Genomic DNA, 17,253 nt, shown 5'->3' with positions numbered 1-17,253 from the left:
CAAAATATCAGACACCTGGTCTGCACAGCAGCAACACCACCTGGCCTACATATCCAAGTTCACAACGGCTATACAACACATTAAGGGGAAAAATAATGTGGTGGTGATTGCCTCTCACAGCCGCCATTGAGGCTGTACACATAGGGGTTGGCTATGCTGGATTGGCAGCCATCCGTGGACTCACTTTACACCGTACACTATCAGAGCAGTGCTGCCAGGATAACCAAGGACACGACCCACCCAGCCAACACACTTTTCGTCCCTCTTCCCTCCGGGAGAAGGCTCAGGAGCTTGAAGACTCGTACAGCCAGATTTGGGAACAGCTTCTTTCCAACTGTGATAAGACTGCTGAATGGATCCCGACCCAGATCTGGGCCATACCCTCCAAATATCTGGACCTGCCTCTCGGTTTTTTTGCACTACCTTACTTCCCATTTTTCTATTTTCTATTTATGATTTATCATTTAAATTTTAAATATTTACTAATTTTAACTATTTTTAATATTTTTAATAGTTAATATTTGTAATGCAGGGAGTGTGAAGCGCAGAATCAAATATTGTTGTGTTGATTATACTTTCTAGTACCAATTGTTTGGCGACAATAAAGTATAAAGTATTAAAGCTACCGACCAGAGGTCCAGGCTTACCGAACAGCAGTCACGAGCCTGCGGTTGGCTGACGTTAAGTTTGGGGAAGCTGTGGTTTCTCTCCTGTGTGATGTCTCAACTGGTCGACCTCACCCCATCGTGTCCACATACTGGAAACAGACTGTTTTCGACTCCGTACATGGCCTCTTGCATCTGGACCAGAAGGCCTCTCAGAAACTGATTGCACTAAAGTTTGTTTGGCATGGCCTGAGAAAGGACGTGCGTGATTGGACTGCAGCCCATGTGGAGTGTCAGCTGTCACGTTCAGGCACCATTGGCACCTTTTCAGGTCCTTGAGTGATGGTTTGACCATGTCATGTGGACCTTGTTGGGCATCCACCACCCCCCCACAATTTCATGCACCTTCTTGCCATGGTGGACCGTACCACCAGGTGGCCAGAGGTCGTCCGCCTAGCGTCAATGACGGCCACAGACGTGGCTCGGGTGCTCATCGGCACCTGGTTTGTTCAGTTTGGCACACCATCTGATATTTCCTCTGACCATGGTGCCCAATTAATTTCAGACCTCTGGGCTGCAATTGCCCAGAACCTCAGTATCACCCGCAGTCCAATGGCCTACGCGAGCGGTTTCACCGCTCCTTAAAGGCTGCTCTGAGGGCTTCCCTGACTAATGAATGTTGGCATGATCAACTCCCATGGGTCCTGCAGGGGCTCAGAACAGCTCCAAAAGCAGAGATGGTATATGGGGAGTCGTTACGAGTGCCAGGCGATTTCATACTTGACACAATGAACACCTGGTCGATCGCTCAACAGTGATCCACCCTCCCCAGTAAATTCAATTCCTTTTCACCAATCCCCACGCCCATCACAGCCAGCAGCACCGTGACCTGCATTCTGCCTGGTCTATTTTTGTCTGCCACAATGCACACCAATATCCCCTGAGGCCCCCTTACGATGCCCCATTCCATGTTTTGGAAGGGAGAGAAAAGACTTTTACCATTGATAAGAGGGGTAAACATGAACATATTTCAGTAGATTGCCTTAAACCAGCCCATCAAGATTTGGACTATTCCGCTGCCATGCCCCTGGCATCACAACAATGCCATCAGCGTGTCAACACAGGTCTGGACGAGCCCAAGGCAACTGCTGTTCCTCCACCCACGGAACACAGGACCCAAGCTGGGTGGCTCACCCGAGCTCCAGACAGGCTCATGATGCTGGTTTTAGTGAATTCTGGGCTTGGGGGGCCTGTGTGGGGTAACATAACTGGGAGAAATTCACAACCATTGACATTGAGTTGGGGTTCACTTTAAGAGGATGGTCTGATGTGATGACTTTATTATGTAAAGATTTTCTGTGCGCTTTTGTGTTTAGGTTTTGGAGTTTATTAAGTTGTGTTACGGGCTTCATTAAACATAAAACACCTCACTTGGATTTATTTGCGAAAACCTACAAGCTAATTGAACAATATTTTAAAGCAAAAGTACCATTTTTTGCTGAGTTAATTGGGTTTAAAGGCATATTGAAGATTAACTGCTCCAACCAAACCAGCCGAAATGAGCTTTGCTGAATATTGTGAATGTAATACAGGAACATTTAGAACCAAAACCATTGTTGATTGCAGAACACTTCAGGTTTCATAAGTGGAATCAAAGGGAAGGGGAGTCCATTTCAGTGTTCATGGCTGAATTGAAGAAATTAGTGAACATCGTCAGTTCAGTGATGGGCTTAATGAAGCACTGAGAGATCACTTAGTTTGTGGAAAACATTTAAAAACAGCTCCTAACTGAAGCATAACTTACACTTAAAAGAACAGTTGAAATAGTTGTATCAATGGAAACAGAGACAGGGACACAACTGAGTTGCAGTCAGGAATGAAAGTGAGCATGAACCAAACTGCAATGTCTAAACAGAAAACGACCTGGCCAAACAAATTCTGTTACCATTGTGACAGGAACTCACGTACACCAGACCAAAACAGGTTTAAAACAGTGGTCTGACTACAACAGATTTTGTAGGCAATATATATGTGAAAGCTTCTGATACGTTTATCAGGCAGTTACTTGCGAGATGTGGTCTGGTTTTAAACTGGAAGAGAGTTCAAGGAGCTTCAGGAAAGATTCAAGCATTCAGTTTTTGTGAGTATAAAGAACCAGAATCTACTCTGTGTGCATTAAGGTTCAAGAGGGAGACAAAAAGCAGCTTGTTAAAGGAGATGTAAAGACCGAAGCCCAGTGGGATGAATGGAAGGTCAAAGAGCAAGGAGTCATTGGAGATACAAAAACCAAGGATTCATCAGATCATGTTGTGGATGAGGAAACCAAGAGGAGAGAATAGATCATAAAGGGAGCAATAGAAGGATTAATAAGAGAATACTCAATGAGCTAAAGATCAAGATGCACATCCCAGAAAGAAGAAAGGGAGAGGCGAGACAAAGAAAGACAAGATTTGAAAAGCAGAGAGGAAATAGAGGGAAAGAACGTGAGCAAGAAAGAGAGAAGGAACTTGAGAAAGAAAAGGAGTGGGATAAAGAAAGAGAAGGAAGCCGAGAAAAGGAGAAGAACGGTGTCCAGAGCAGTCAGAACCATTTCCTACAGGCTCGGCGTCTGCTCCTACAACGGCCATGGAGGAGGCACCAGAACCTGAGACTGTTTTCACAGCCATAAATCTCACCTGCCTAGTAGTGATCCCCCTTGTCAAGAAAGACTTTACCCCAGAAGAGTAAGTAAGCCTCTACAGTGATTAAATCTTTAGGCCTGAATTTAAAATTTACTATGTATTGGATGTCTGTGTTGTAGTTATATAGTATACTGTGTATATAGTTGAGATGCATTCTATATTGAGTTGGAGTTTATAGCGAAGCAGGGAGGAGTGTTGTGTATTTAATATTTCAGTAATATTTGAGTAATATTATAAATATATTGTTTGATTAAACATTCTTTGTTGTTTGCATAATCCATTTTGGGTTATATGTAAAAATAAGTGAATTGTATATGCTACCGCGAAATACGCATGCCCCGTATTCGGACCCCTACGTTTTTCTTCCATTTAGGTTTTTTTACGTTTTGGTTACAAAACATATAGTTTTGTACAGTCATATAGTCACGGAGTATAATAGGGTCACACACACCTCCTCAGTATAGGAAGGATGTGGACCTATGGTTACAATTCAGAACACCAGGGGTCAGGAACGTGGGTAGTCAGAATCCAGAATGTTTGAGTATTTCCTGCAGCTTTTAACTCTAACATAGAACAGTACAGCACTGGAACAGGCACTTTAGCCAAGGATCTTATGTTGAAATAATTAAAATAGTAACTAAACTCATCCCTTCTGCCTACACAATGTCTATATCCCTCCATTCTCTGTTTATTCGTGTTCTGAAGTGTCTTTTAAATGCCTCTGTCATATCTGTACCACCATCCCTGGCAGCATGTTGCAGGCACCCACCATTTTCCGTATAAAAAAAAACTCTCCCCACACAAATCCTTTGAACTTATCCCCTCTTGCCTTAAATGAATGCACTCTGGTATTAAACATTTCAGCCCTGGATGAAAGATACTTGCTGTCTGCCCCCACCTCTCAATCTTATAAGCCTCTCTCAGGTCTCCCCTGAGCCTCCAGTGCTGCCTAGAAAACAACCCAAGTTCATCCAACCTCTCCTCACAGCACATACCCTCTAATCCAGGCTGCATCCTGGTTAACCCCTTCTGAACCCCTCCAAAGGCTACACATCTCTCCTATAAAGGGACAACAAAATTTGAATGCAATACTCCAGACGTGGCCTCACTAATTATATAAAACTGCAACATAACTTCCCGATTCTGGAAACCAATGCTTTGGCCAACAATGGCAAACACACCATCTGCCTTTCTTGCCACCCTGTAAACGTGAGCAGCCCCTTTCAGGGAGTTGTGGACTTGGACTCCAAGATCCCTCTGGACACTGATGCTGTTAAGGACCCTGCCATTAACTGTGTACTGTGTACAGGCAGAAGAAAATGTTGACAGTAAATATGTGTTTGGCTATTAATGGGCGTCACATCTAAAAGTCCAGATTCTTGGCGGCCCGCTAACACAGAGGTTGCTAATGCCAGATTTCTGAAGTTTAACTCTTACGTACACTTTCACAACTTTCTGCAAATTTCCACACTCAAAGCGAGCCTCAAATCTCAGCGTGTTGTCCTGCTTGTCGAGGTTAACGGCCGCCTGGCTCAGGGGCTGAGCACTGCCCCCCACACGGGAGAAGGTGAAGTGTTTCGAGCTGGCTGCGAGACAAACACACCAAAGTCAGTCAGTGATGCTCCCGAGGCACGAGGCAAACTCCAGTTAAAGTTTAAACATAGAAACATTAAAAAATAGGTGCAGGAGTAGGCCATTTGGCCCTTCGAGCCTGCACCGCCATTCAGTATGATCATGGCTGATCATCCAACTCAGAACCCTGCACCAGCCTTCCCTCCATACCCCCTGATCCCTTTAGCCACAAGGGCCATATCTAACTCCCTCTTAAATATAGCCAATGAACTGGCCTCAACTGTTTCCTGTGGCAGAGAATTCCACAGATTCACCACTCTCTGTGTGAAGAAGTTTTTCCTAATCTCGGTCCTAAAAGGCTTCCCCTCTATCCTCAAACTGTGACCCCTCGTTCTGGACTTCCCCAACATCGGGAACAATCTTCCTGCATCTAGCCTGTCCAATCCCTTTAGGATTTTATACGTTTCAATCAGATTCCCCCTCAATCTTCTAAATTTCAACGAGTATAAGCCTAGTTCATCCAGTCTTTCATCATATGAAAGTCCTGCCATCCCAGGAATCAATCTGGTGAACCTTAAAGATTAGCTTTATTTGTCAAAACATCGAAGCATGCAGTGAAATGGATCATTTGAGTCAACTACCAACACAGTCGAAGCATGTGGTGTGGGCAGCCGACAAGTGTCGCCACATTTCCAGTCAACAGAGCATGCCCACAACTCATTAACCCTAACCTGGATGTGTTTTGAATGTGGTAGGAAACACGAGTACTCGGAGGAAACCTACACAGTCACAGAGAGAACATACAAGCCCCTTATAAGCAATGGCGTAAATCGAATCCTGATCTTACAGCTAATGCTCTACAGCATTACAATATCAGGTCACTCCCTCCCCCACCAGCCTCCTTCAATTCCAGGGATATCAAGGCCAGCCTATTCAATTCCTCCACATAACCTAGACCTTCCAAAGGAGGATGACAGGTGACTTGATAGAGCTGTATAAGATGAGAAGAGGCATAGATCGAGTGAACTATGCCAGAGACTTTCCCCAGGTGGAAATGGCTAACACAAAGGAGCATAACTTTAAGCTGGTTGGAAGAAAGTCAGAAGTATAGAAGAAAGTCAGGGGTAGGTTTTTTTTCCACAGAGAGTAATGTGTGTGTAAAACGTGCAGCCAGTGTCGGTCGTGGAGGGAGATACATTAGGGACAATAACACTTAAGAGACTCTTGGACAGGCACATGGATGATAGAAAACTGGAGGGCAAAGTGGGAAGGATGGGGTAGATTGATTTTGGAGTAGGAACATCCTGCCAGACAAACCTGCTGGAATTCTTTGAAGAAATAACAAGCAGGATAGACAAAGGAGAATCGGTTGATGCTGTGTACTTCGATTTTCAAAAGGCCTTTGACAAGGTGCCACACATGAGGCTGCTTAACAAACTATGAGCCCAGGGTATTACAGGAAAGATTCTAGCGTGGGTAAAGCAGAGGCTGACTGGCAGGAGGCAAAGAGTGGGAATAAAGGGAGACTTTTCTGGTTGGCTGCTGGTGACTATTGGTGCTCCACAGGGTTCTGTGTTGGGATTGATTCTTTTTTACATTATATGTCAGTGATTTGGATGACGGAATTGATGGCTTTGTTGCAAAGTTTGCAGACGATACAAAGATAGGTGGAGGGGCAGATAGTTTTGACGAAGCAGAGAGGTTACAGAGGACTTAGACAGATTAGGAGAGTGGGCAAAGAAATAGCAGATGGAATACAGTGTCACGAAATGTAGGGCCATGCACTTTGGTGGAAGAAATGCAAGGGTTGACAGTTATCTCAATGGAGAGAAAATACAAAAAACTGTGGTGCAAAGGGATTTGGAAGTCCTTGTGCAGGACTGCCTAAAGATTAATTTGTAGGCTGAGTCAGTAGTGTGGAAGGCAAATGCAATGTTAGCATTCATTTCATGAGGATTAGAATATAAAAGCAAGGATGTAATATTGAGAATTTATAAAACACTGGTGAGGCCTCACTTGGAGTATTGTGAGCAGTTTTGGGCCCCTTAGAAAGAATATGCTGAAACTGCAGAGGGTTCAAAGGAGGTTCATGAAAATGGTTCCAGGATTGAATGGCTTGTCCTATGAAGAGCATTTGATGATTCTGGGCCTGTTTTCACTAGCATTCAGAAGAATGAGGGGTGACTTCATTAAAATCTAGTGAATGGTGAAAGACTGTGATAGAGTGGATATAGAGAGGGTGCCTCCTTTTGTGGGAGAGTCTAAGAGCTGAGGACAGAGCCTTAGAATAGAGGGGCTTCCTTTTAGAACGGAGATGAAGAAGAATTTCTTTAGCCAGAGAATGGTGATTCTTTGGAATTCTTTGCCACAGGCAGCTGTGGAAGCCAATTCTATATATATTTAAGGTAGAGGTTGAAAGATTCTTGATTGGTTAGGACATGAAGGGATACAGGGAGAAGGCAGGAGATTCAAAGGAAAATTGATCAGCCAAGATGTAATAGCAGAGGAGATGCGATGGGCCAAATGGCCTAATTTTGCTCCTCTATCTTATGGTCTAAAAGGTTGGCAGAACATTGAGGGTCAAAGGACATTTACTATTCTATATTATAGGTATACATAATCTTTCACTTGAGCATGTCTTCCAATTAGAACTGACCAGAGAACATGTCGACTCTTTCTGTACCTTTATTAGTGATGTAAACCACTTCACCTTCCTCAGCATCTGTGCAGGTTGATGTTTCCTCCAACCCAGATGGAGTGTAGAGAGGTTCTGGTTCTAATGGAATTCCCACTGTAAAATACAAGAGATGATCAGGCCTTGCAATCAGACTCTGGAGTGGTAAGAGACACAAGCAACAGCAGGTGTTGGAGTCTGGAGCCACAAACTGTCTGATGGAGGAACTTAGTCAGTCGAGCAGCATTGGGGTGGGGGAGATACCTTTTGACAATTATAGAAAGGATGTGGAAACCTTAGAAAGGGTGCAGAGGAGATTTACCAGGATGTTGATGGATTGGAGAGCATGTCTGATAAGGAAATGTTGAGCGACCTAGGGTTTTTGTCTTTGGAGTGAAGGAGGGTGAGAGGTGACTTGATAGAGCAGTACAAGATAAGAAGCATAGATGCAGTGGACAGCCAGAGACATCTTTTCCCATGGCTACAATGGCCAATACCAGAGGACATCTGCTTAAGATGAGTGGAGGAAAGTTTAGGAAAGTTCAGGGTTAAGAATTTTGTTCCTCTGTTGCTCTTTCAAAACATTAGAAAGAGGTAACATAGGGTTGGAAGTAGTTGAATTATTGTGGATAGAACCAAGGAACTGCAAAGGTAAAAAGACACAGATGGGAGTTGAGTACAGGCCCCAAACAGTAGTAAGGATGTGGCCTGCAGGAGATAGAAGATGTATGCCTAAAGGGCAATGCTACAATAGTCATGGAGGACTTAAATATGCAGGTTGACTGGGAAAATCAGGTTGGTGTTGGATTCCAGGAGGAGGTACTTCTAGAGTGCTTAAGAGTTGACTTTTTAGAGCAGCTTGTGCTTGAGCCCATCAGAGGATCAGCTATTCTGGATTGGGTGTTGTGCAATGAGCCAAAATTGATTAGAGAGCTTAAGGTAAAAGAACCCTTAGGGGTAAGTGATCATATTATGATCAAATTCACCCTGAAATCTGAAAAGGTGAAGCTAAAGTCAGGTATATCAGTATTATGGTGGAGTAAAGGGAATTCCAGAGGCTTAAGAGAGGAGTTGGCCAGAATTGATTGGAAAAGAACACCGGCAGGGATGATGGCAGAACAACAATGGCTGGAATTTCTGGAAGCAATTCGGAAGGCACAGGATATATACATCCCAAAGGGGAAGAAGTATTATAAAGGGAAGATGGTACAACCATGGCTAACAAGAAAAATCTAAGCCAACATAAAAGCCAAAGAGAGGGCACATAATAGAACAAAAATTAGTGGGAAGTTAGAGGATTATGAAACTTTTAAAACCAACAGAAGGCAACTAAAAAAAGTCATTAAGAAGGTCAAGAAATACAAAAATAAGCTAGGCAATAATATTAAAATGAATACCAAGAGTTTCTTCAGATACATACTGTAAAGTGTAGAAGAGAGGCGAGAGTGGCTATTGGACCACTGGAAAATGATGTTGGAGAGGTAGTAAAGGTGGGCAATGAAATGGTGGATGAACTGCTAAGTGTTTTGCATCTGTCTTCATGGTGGAAGACACTAGCAGTGTGGTGGAAGTTCCAGGTGTCAGGGGCTGTGAAGTGTGGGAAGCTACCATGACTAGAGAGAAGGTTCTTGGGAAACTGTAAGGTCTGAAGGTAGATAAGCCATCTGGACCAGATGGTGTGCACCCCAGAGTTTTGAAAGAGATCGTGGAGGTATTAGTAATGATCTTTCAAGAATCACTAGATTCTAGAAAGGTTCTGGAAGACTGGAAAATTACAAATGTCATTCCACTATTCAAGGAGAGAGGCAGAAGAAAGGAAACTATAGGCCAGTTAGTTGGACCTCAATGCTTGGGAAGATGTTGAAGTTGATTATTAAGGATGAGGTCTCAGTGTACTTAGAGGCACATGATAAAATAAGCCGCAGTCAGCATGGTTTCCTCAAGGGAAAATCTTGCCTGACAAATCTGTTGGAATCTCTTGAAGAAATAACAATCAGGATAGATGAATGAGAATTGGTTGATATTGTGTACTTGGATATTCAGAAGGACTTTGACAAGCTGCCAGACATGAGGCTGCTTAACAAGTTATGAGCCTATGGTATTATAGGAAAGGTTCGAGCATGGATAAAGCAATGGCTGATTGACAGGAGACAAAGAGTGGGAATAAAGGGAGCTTTTTCTGCTTGGCTGCCGGTGACTAGTACTGTTCCATAGGGGTCTGTATCGAGACCGATTCTTTTTACATTATATGTCAATGATTTGGATGATGGAATTGATGGCTTTGTATCAAAGTTTGCAGACAATATGAGGATAGGTGGAGGGGCTGGTAGTTTTGACAAAGTACAGAGGCTGCAGAAGGACTTAGACAGATTAGGAAAATGGACAAAGAAATGGCAGATGGAATACAATGTCAGGAAACATATGGTCATGCACTTTGGTAGAAGAAATGAAAAGGTTGACGGTTTTCTCAATGGAGAGAAAATACAAAAAACATAAGGTACAAGAGGACTTGCGAGACCTTGTACAGGATTTCTTAAAGGTTAATTTGTTGGTTGAGTCCGTGGTGAGGAAGACAAATGCGATGTTAGCATTCATTTCACGAGGACTAGAGTATAAAAGAAAGGATACAATGTTGAAACTTTATTAAGCACTTGCAAGACCCCACTTGGAGTATTATGAGCAGTTTTGGGCCCCGTTTCTTAGGAAGGATGTGCTGAAACTGGAGAGGGTTCAAAAGAGGGAGATTCACAAAAATGATTCCAGGATTGAATGGCTCATACGAAGAGTGTTGGATGGCTCTGGGTTTGTTTTCACTAGAATTCAGAAGAATGAGGGCTGACCTCATTGAAACCTATCGAATGATGAAAGGTCTTGATATAATGGATATAGAGAGGATGTTTCCTGGAATGGGAGAGTCTAAGACCAGAAGACACAGCCTCAGAATAGAGGGGTGTCCCGTTAGAATGATGAGGAGGAATTGCTTTAGCCAAAGAGCGATGAATCTGTGGAATTCTTTATGTATATTTAAGGCAGAGGTTAGTAGATTCTTGATTGGTCAGGACATGAGGGGATATGGAGAGAAGGCAGGAGATTGGGGCTAAGAGGAAAGTTGGATCAGCCATGGTGAGATTGTAGAGCAGACTCGATGGGCCAAATGGCCTAATTCTGCCCCTATGTCTTATGATTTTGTGGTCATATTTTACACAGGGAATGACGTATGTCTGAAACGTTTAGCCAGAGTTTGGGTAAAGGCAGATATATTAGGGACTCTTAGATAGGCACATGGATGATTGAAAAATGGAGGGCTAGGTGGAAAGGGAGGGGTAGATTGACCATGAAGTTAGTTAAGAGGTCAGTACAACATTGTGGGCCGAAAGGCCTGTGCTGCGCTGTAATGTTCAATGTTTTAAGTCCCTTGCCTGTGAAATGGACACCATGACCTTTTGGATTTCATCAAAGTGCTTCTTGGCTACCAACCACCATCATTCCCAAGGAGGAGCCAATGGTGGAGGTCCCATCCACCAGGGCCCTGGTTTGCCGATGCCAGAATGCTTGCAAGAGGGTACAAAGGGCTATCCTGGCTGCCAACCATGTGGAATGCTGCCAGGCTAACTATGAGTAGCATTCAGATAGACTTCTCTGGCCTGGGGTTCGTGTTTAGCTGTCCACCCGAGATCTACTCCTGTGCATCAACTCCCTCAAGCTCTCACATTGATTTATTTGTTCTTTTAAGATTACCCATCGTATCACCCAGTCACTTCCTGTTTCCATCTGCCACTGTCCCTCAGGATCACACCTACCTTCCAAGAGTCCTGTCTGGAGCCTGTTGTCCATGGACCACTCAGACCACCTGAGCCTGCACCTCCGGAACCAGGATGGTGGAGGGTGGTCCAGTGTACACGGTTCGCTGGTTGATTGATCCACATCGGTGTGGGTGTGGTGTATGGTACCAGGTTGACTAGGAAGGGTACAGCCCGGAGGAGAGGTCTCGGGTGCCATCCAATTTCATTTTGGATCCATCGCTCATCGAGGAGTTCCATGAGACCCATCTGGATCGTCCTGCCAGATGTGGGGTGGGGGGGTGGTGTTCTGTCAAGCCTACACAGGCAGGCACCACCCAATCTCCACCCAGCTAACAGTCACCTGACACTCGTTTCCACACATCACCTGCAGCCTATTTAAACCCAGCTCTCATCCACGGTCTTTTATTCACCCATCGAACCAGTCAGCCTCAACCAGTTGTTCCTAGCCTTCAGTTACCCTCGTCATGTCATGTTAAGTATCTGTTCTCTCCTTTTTTGTGGCACCTTGTGGCTTGTATTTTGCAGTTTATTATTAAAGTGATCACCCACTGCTCTGTTTGGGTCAAGCGTCTTCCACAATTCCTGACAAAACCAATCTATTTATTTATTTTTATGCCTGGTTTTAGATTCTCTCCATTCTTTCCTCATGCATCCTCACAAGACTTCTCAGAATCTTTTCATCATTGCATCTCAACCTTCGAATCTCCGAAGGATACAAGTCTAGCCCAGTTAAAACTTAAAACACAGCCCACCATTCTGTGTGTCAGTCTCACCAATGTGTCGAATCCGCTCCTTAATGACCTCACACTCCTGGGGCCAACACACTGATTGACCCGTCCGCTTGGTGGACAGGCCGTGAAGATCCCAAGGTTCGCGCAGGCGATGAACAAGCCCTTCAAATCCATCCTCGATCACGATCTGTGTTGTACGGGGGAGAAGCAGCTTATTCTGACACCCTTCCAGGGAAAGAGAAGAGAGTATCTATAGTACATAACAACAGTTGATAAAATGAAATTATTTCAGAAACTATTAGATAGGCATATGGATGATAGAAAAATGGAGGGTTATGTAGATTGATCTGAGAATAAGTTGTAAGGTCAGCACATCATCGCAGGCCGAATGGCCTGTACTGTGCTGTATTGTTCTCTGTTCTATGATTTATGGTCTAACTAGTTTGAGAATTAAAACAGAACACCAGTGGGTATACAAGAGACTGTGGACACAAAATCTGGAACAACATACAGAGGTGCTGAAGGGAATCGGTCGGTTGGGTAGCATCTACGGAGGGAAATGGACAGTCAATGCCTTGGATCTAGACCTGTCATCAGGAATTTCTACCATTCGGAAGCAAGTTAGAACAAGAGAGGAACTTATAAACTTGGCAGAGGAAATAACTTGAGGGTACTGGGTCCTGCTCACCCAGTTTGGAATATCTAGCTGTGAAGTGTCACCCATACTATCTGCCATGGGTGTTCATTTCTGCTATCCTGACAGCGGTCTACATCCCACCCCGGATGGATGTGAAGACCGGACTCAATGAACTATAATCTGCAGTCAACAGCCTTGAAGCAGGATATCCAGAGACACTTTTCGTTGCTGCTGGAGACTTTTACCAGGACAGTTTCAAGAGTGTATTACCACACAGATGTAATGTTGCAGCTCTAAGAAACTCTGCTTACACCACACTCATTTCTGTATTGTACTCATTTCTGGTCACCCCATTATAGGAGGGATATGGAAGCTATATAGAGCAGCGGTCCCCAACCACCGGGCCGCGGACCAGTACCAGGCTGCAAAGCATGTGCTACCGGGCCGCGAGGAAACGATTTGATTTGGCGATATGAAACTATATGAGTCAGCTGCACCTTCTCTCATTCCCTGTCACGCCCTGTTGAACTTGAACACAGGGTTGCCAACTGTCCCATATTTGCCGGGACATCCCGTATATTGGGCTAAATTGGTTTATCCCATACAGGACTGCCCTTGTTCCGTATTTCCCCTGCTAAGGTACAGCGTTGCTATGAAACCGTTCGTAAGCCGAAATGGCGTAAAGCGAAAAAGCAATTACCATTAATTTACATGGGAAAATTTTTTGAGGATTCCCAGACCCAAAAAATAACCTACCAAATCATACCAAATAACACATAAAACCTAAAATAACACTAACATATAGTAAAAGCAGGAATGATATGATAATACACAGCCTATATAAAGTAGAATTAATGTATGCACAATGTAGTTTCACTTAACAGAAACGAGAAGATTAAGCCAAAACTGATTTGTAGAAAAAAATCGGCACGTACACACATGTGCACACAGGTGCCCGCACAAGGCTTCATGGTCATGGTAGTCTTTCTCGGGGTAAACACAAGTGTCCCGTATTTGACTGCTACTTTTGCCCCTTATTTGGGAGTGAGAAGGTTGGCAACCCTACTTGAACACCACCCCCTGCACTCCCCCCCCACCCCCCAGTCAGCCGGTCTGCAAGAATATTGTCAATATTAAACCGGTCCGCGGTCCAAAAAAGGTTGGAGACCCCTGATATAGAGTGTGTAGAGGAGATTTACCAGAATGCTGGATGGACTAGAGAGCATGTTTTATGAGGACAGGTTGATTGAGTTTGGGCTTTTCACCCTGGAGTGAAGGAGGATGAGAGGTGACTTGATGTAGATCTACAAATGATCAGAGGCATAGAGTTAACAGTCAGAGACTTCTCACAGATTGGAAATAGGTAACGCGAGGGGTTATAATTTTAAGGTGATTGGAGGAAAGTATGGGGGGAACGTCAGAAGAATATTCTTTACACAGAGAGGTGTGTGTGTGCGTGTGGAGCGCCCAACCAGGGTGGTAGGAGAGGCAGGTACATTTTGGAAACTCGTAGATAGGCATATGGATAATAGAAAAATGAAGGACTATATTGGACGGAAAGATTAGTTTGATCTTAGAGCAGGTTAAAGGCTGGCACAACATCATGGGCCAAAGAACCTGTACTGTACTATTCTGGGTTAGTGTTACCAGCACATCTCCTGTCCCACCAGGGAGCCAAACACCCTCGTCCATGCTATACAACCATCAAAGCCACCAGCTGAGCCAGCCCTCATCTACACGCTGGTAAATCAGACAACCAGGCTGTGCTCCTACTCCCTGTATACAAACAAGCGGGAGAATCCGGAACAGAAACTCACACAGTGCTGGTCTGAGCTTCCACGTGACTGCTCGGGTGTCGGGGTTAGTGTATTGTTTTACTGCTCTGGCAGTCACCAACTGGGGCTCAAACCCCCCCACTGTCTGTCTGTACGGAGTTTGTACTTTCACCAGGTGCTCTGTTTCCCTCCCACATCCCGAAGATACACGGGTTAGAGTTGCTAAGTAGTGGGCATGCTATTTTGGCACCGGAAGTCTGGTTACACTCGCGGGCTGCCTCCCACCACACCCTCGGACTATGCTGGTGGCTGGTGCAAATGATGCAAACCGCCGTATGCTTCGATGTTTCGATGTACATGTGACAAAATAAAGCAAACCCTATCTTAATCTTATCTTTGAGTTGGTAGACTGGTCCATGTTCAAATTTTCAGCTGCCGGGCAAGTTGAGTCTGTCAGCAACGTCACTGACTTTATCAGAAAGTGTGTTGAGGCTTCCGTACTAAAGAGGACAATGGAGGTGTCCCAAACGGGAAACTGTAGGTGATCTACCACCTGTTGAAGTCTACGTCTGCAGCATTGAAATCGGGTGACCCTGACCGATACAAGAAATCATCATACAGTCTCTGTAAAGCCATCAGGGATTCCAGGAGACCATACCAGCCCAAAGTACAGTCCCAGACCAGTTTCAGCTGCTGCAGGACGTACACGCCGTGATGGGTCACAAAACAGAGTCAGTCAGCATCGCCCGACGGCAGCACATCCCACCCGGTGGAGTTTAACACACTCCATGCATACTTTGAACAGGAACAGATGTGTCACCACCTACCCTGGTCGTCTCCAGGGAACCCGAACCCACAGTCACCACTGCAGACACAAGATCAGCCTTCTGGAGAGTGAGCACATTGGAAAGCATGTACCCCTGCTATCCATCGGACCTGGACAGCAGGGGTATATGCAGAATCTTTAACCTCTCCCTGCTTCAGTCTGTGGTTTTCTCCTCCTTTAAGAAGATCACTATCATCCGTACCTAGGACAAGCAAGATAACGTGGCTCTGATGTCTGCCATAAAGAAGTGTTTTGAAAGCTTACGTCAGCTCCAGCCTTCCAGAAAACCTCAACCCAATACAATTAGCTTGCTACCAAAACAGGTAACAGGTGATTGCCATCGCTCGGTCCTTACACTCACCTCTGGAGCATCTGGACAGTAAAGGCACCTGCAATGAAAATTACGACTGAAAGGGTGTTCAGGAAGCTTAATGGTCTGAGGGTGGATAAATCCCCTGGACCTGATGGAATGCACCCTCGGGTTCTGAAGGAACTAGCTGGAGAGACTGCGGAGGCATTAACAATCATCTTTCAAGAATCGATAGATTCTGGCATTGTATCGGATGACTGGAAAATTGCAAATGTTACTCTGCTATTTAAGAAGGGTGGGAGGCAGCAGAAAGGAAACTATAGACCTGTTAGCCTGGCATCAGTGGTTGGGAAGTTGTTGGAATCGATTGTTAAGGATGAGATTACAGAGTACCTGGAGGCAGATGACAAGATAGGCCAAAGCCAGCATGGTTTCCTGAAAGGAAAATCCTGCCTGACAAACCTACTGCAATTCTTTGAAGAAATCATAAGCATGGTAGACAAAGAAGATGCAGTAAATGTGGTGTACTTGGAGTTTCAGAAGGCCTTTGACAAGGTGCCGCACATGAGGCTGCTTAGCAAGATAAGAGCCCATGGAATTACAGGGGAGTTACTAGCATGGGTAGAGCATTGGCTGGTTGGCAGAAAGCAGGGAGTGGGAATAAAGGGATCCTATTCTGGCTGGCTGCCAGTTATCAATGGACCTCTGCTTTTTACAATGTATGTCAATGATTTGTACTATGGTATTAATGGATTTGTGGCTAAATTTGCTGATGATACAAAGATAGGTGGAGGAGTGGGTAGTGTTGAGGAAACAGAGAGTCTGCAGAGAGACTTAAATAGTTTAGGGGAATGGGCAAAGTGGCAAATGATATGCAATGTTGGAAAGTGTATGGTCATGCACTTTGGTGGAAGAAATAAACGGGCAGACTATTATTTAGATGGGAAAAGAATTCAAAATGCAGAGATGCAAAGGGACTTGGGAGCCCTTGTGCAGGATACCTTAAAGGTTAACCTCCAGGTTGAGTCGGGAAGGCAAATGCAATGTTGGCATTCATTTCTAGAGGTATAGAATATAAAAGCAGGAATGTAATGTTGAGGTTCTATAAGGCACTCGTGACACCACACTTGGAGCATTGTGTACAGTTCTGGGCTCTTTATTTTAGAAAGGATATGCTGACATTGGAGAGGGTTCAGAGAAGATTCATAAGAATGATTCCAGGAATGAAGGGGTTACTGTATGAGGAACATCTGGCAGCTCTTGGGCTGTATTCCCTGGAGTTCAGGAGAATGAGGGGGGATCTCATAGAAACATTCCGAATGTTAAAAGGCCTGAACAGATTAGATATGGCAAAGTTATTTCCCATGTTAGGGGATTCTACGACAAGAGGGCACGACTTCAGGACTGGAGGACATCCTTTTAAAACTGAAATGCGGAGAAATTACTTTAGTCACAGGGTGGTAAATCTGTAGAAATTTGTTTCCACAAGTGGCTGTGGAGGCCAAGTCATTGGGTGAATTTAAGGCAGAGATAGATTGGTTCTTGATTAGCCAGGGCACCAAAGGGTATGGGGTGAAAGCAAGGGAGTAGGGATGACTGGAAGAATTGGATCTGCCCATGATTGAATGGCAGAGCAGAC

The 17,253-nt window shown here is 44.6% G+C and overlaps 1 protein-coding gene across 1 annotated transcript in view; it reads right to left on the bottom strand.

The window, feature by feature from the left end:
* The window catches only part of LOC134352161 (cytosolic carboxypeptidase 3-like), a 97,989-nt gene that overhangs the window by 49,513 nt on the left and 31,223 nt on the right, over positions 1–17,253 (bottom strand). Inside the window, exons 3-5 of the mRNA XM_063059461.1 lie at positions 12,109–12,291; positions 7,542–7,649; positions 4,728–4,872 (exon numbers count right to left, since the gene is read on the bottom strand). Of these exons, the coding sequence (XP_062915531.1) occupies positions 4,728–4,872; positions 7,542–7,649; positions 12,109–12,291 (436 nt within the window). The remainder of the gene's footprint in view (positions 1–4,727; positions 4,873–7,541; positions 7,650–12,108; positions 12,292–17,253) is intronic.

Source organism: Mobula hypostoma, chromosome 1 (assembly GCF_963921235.1).
Source record: "Mobula hypostoma chromosome 1, sMobHyp1.1, whole genome shotgun sequence".
Lineage (NCBI taxonomy): Eukaryota > Metazoa > Chordata > Chondrichthyes > Myliobatiformes > Myliobatidae > Mobula > Mobula hypostoma.
The sequence above is the reverse complement of the archived record's forward strand: the minus strand, read 5'-3'. Positions and strand labels throughout refer to the sequence as shown.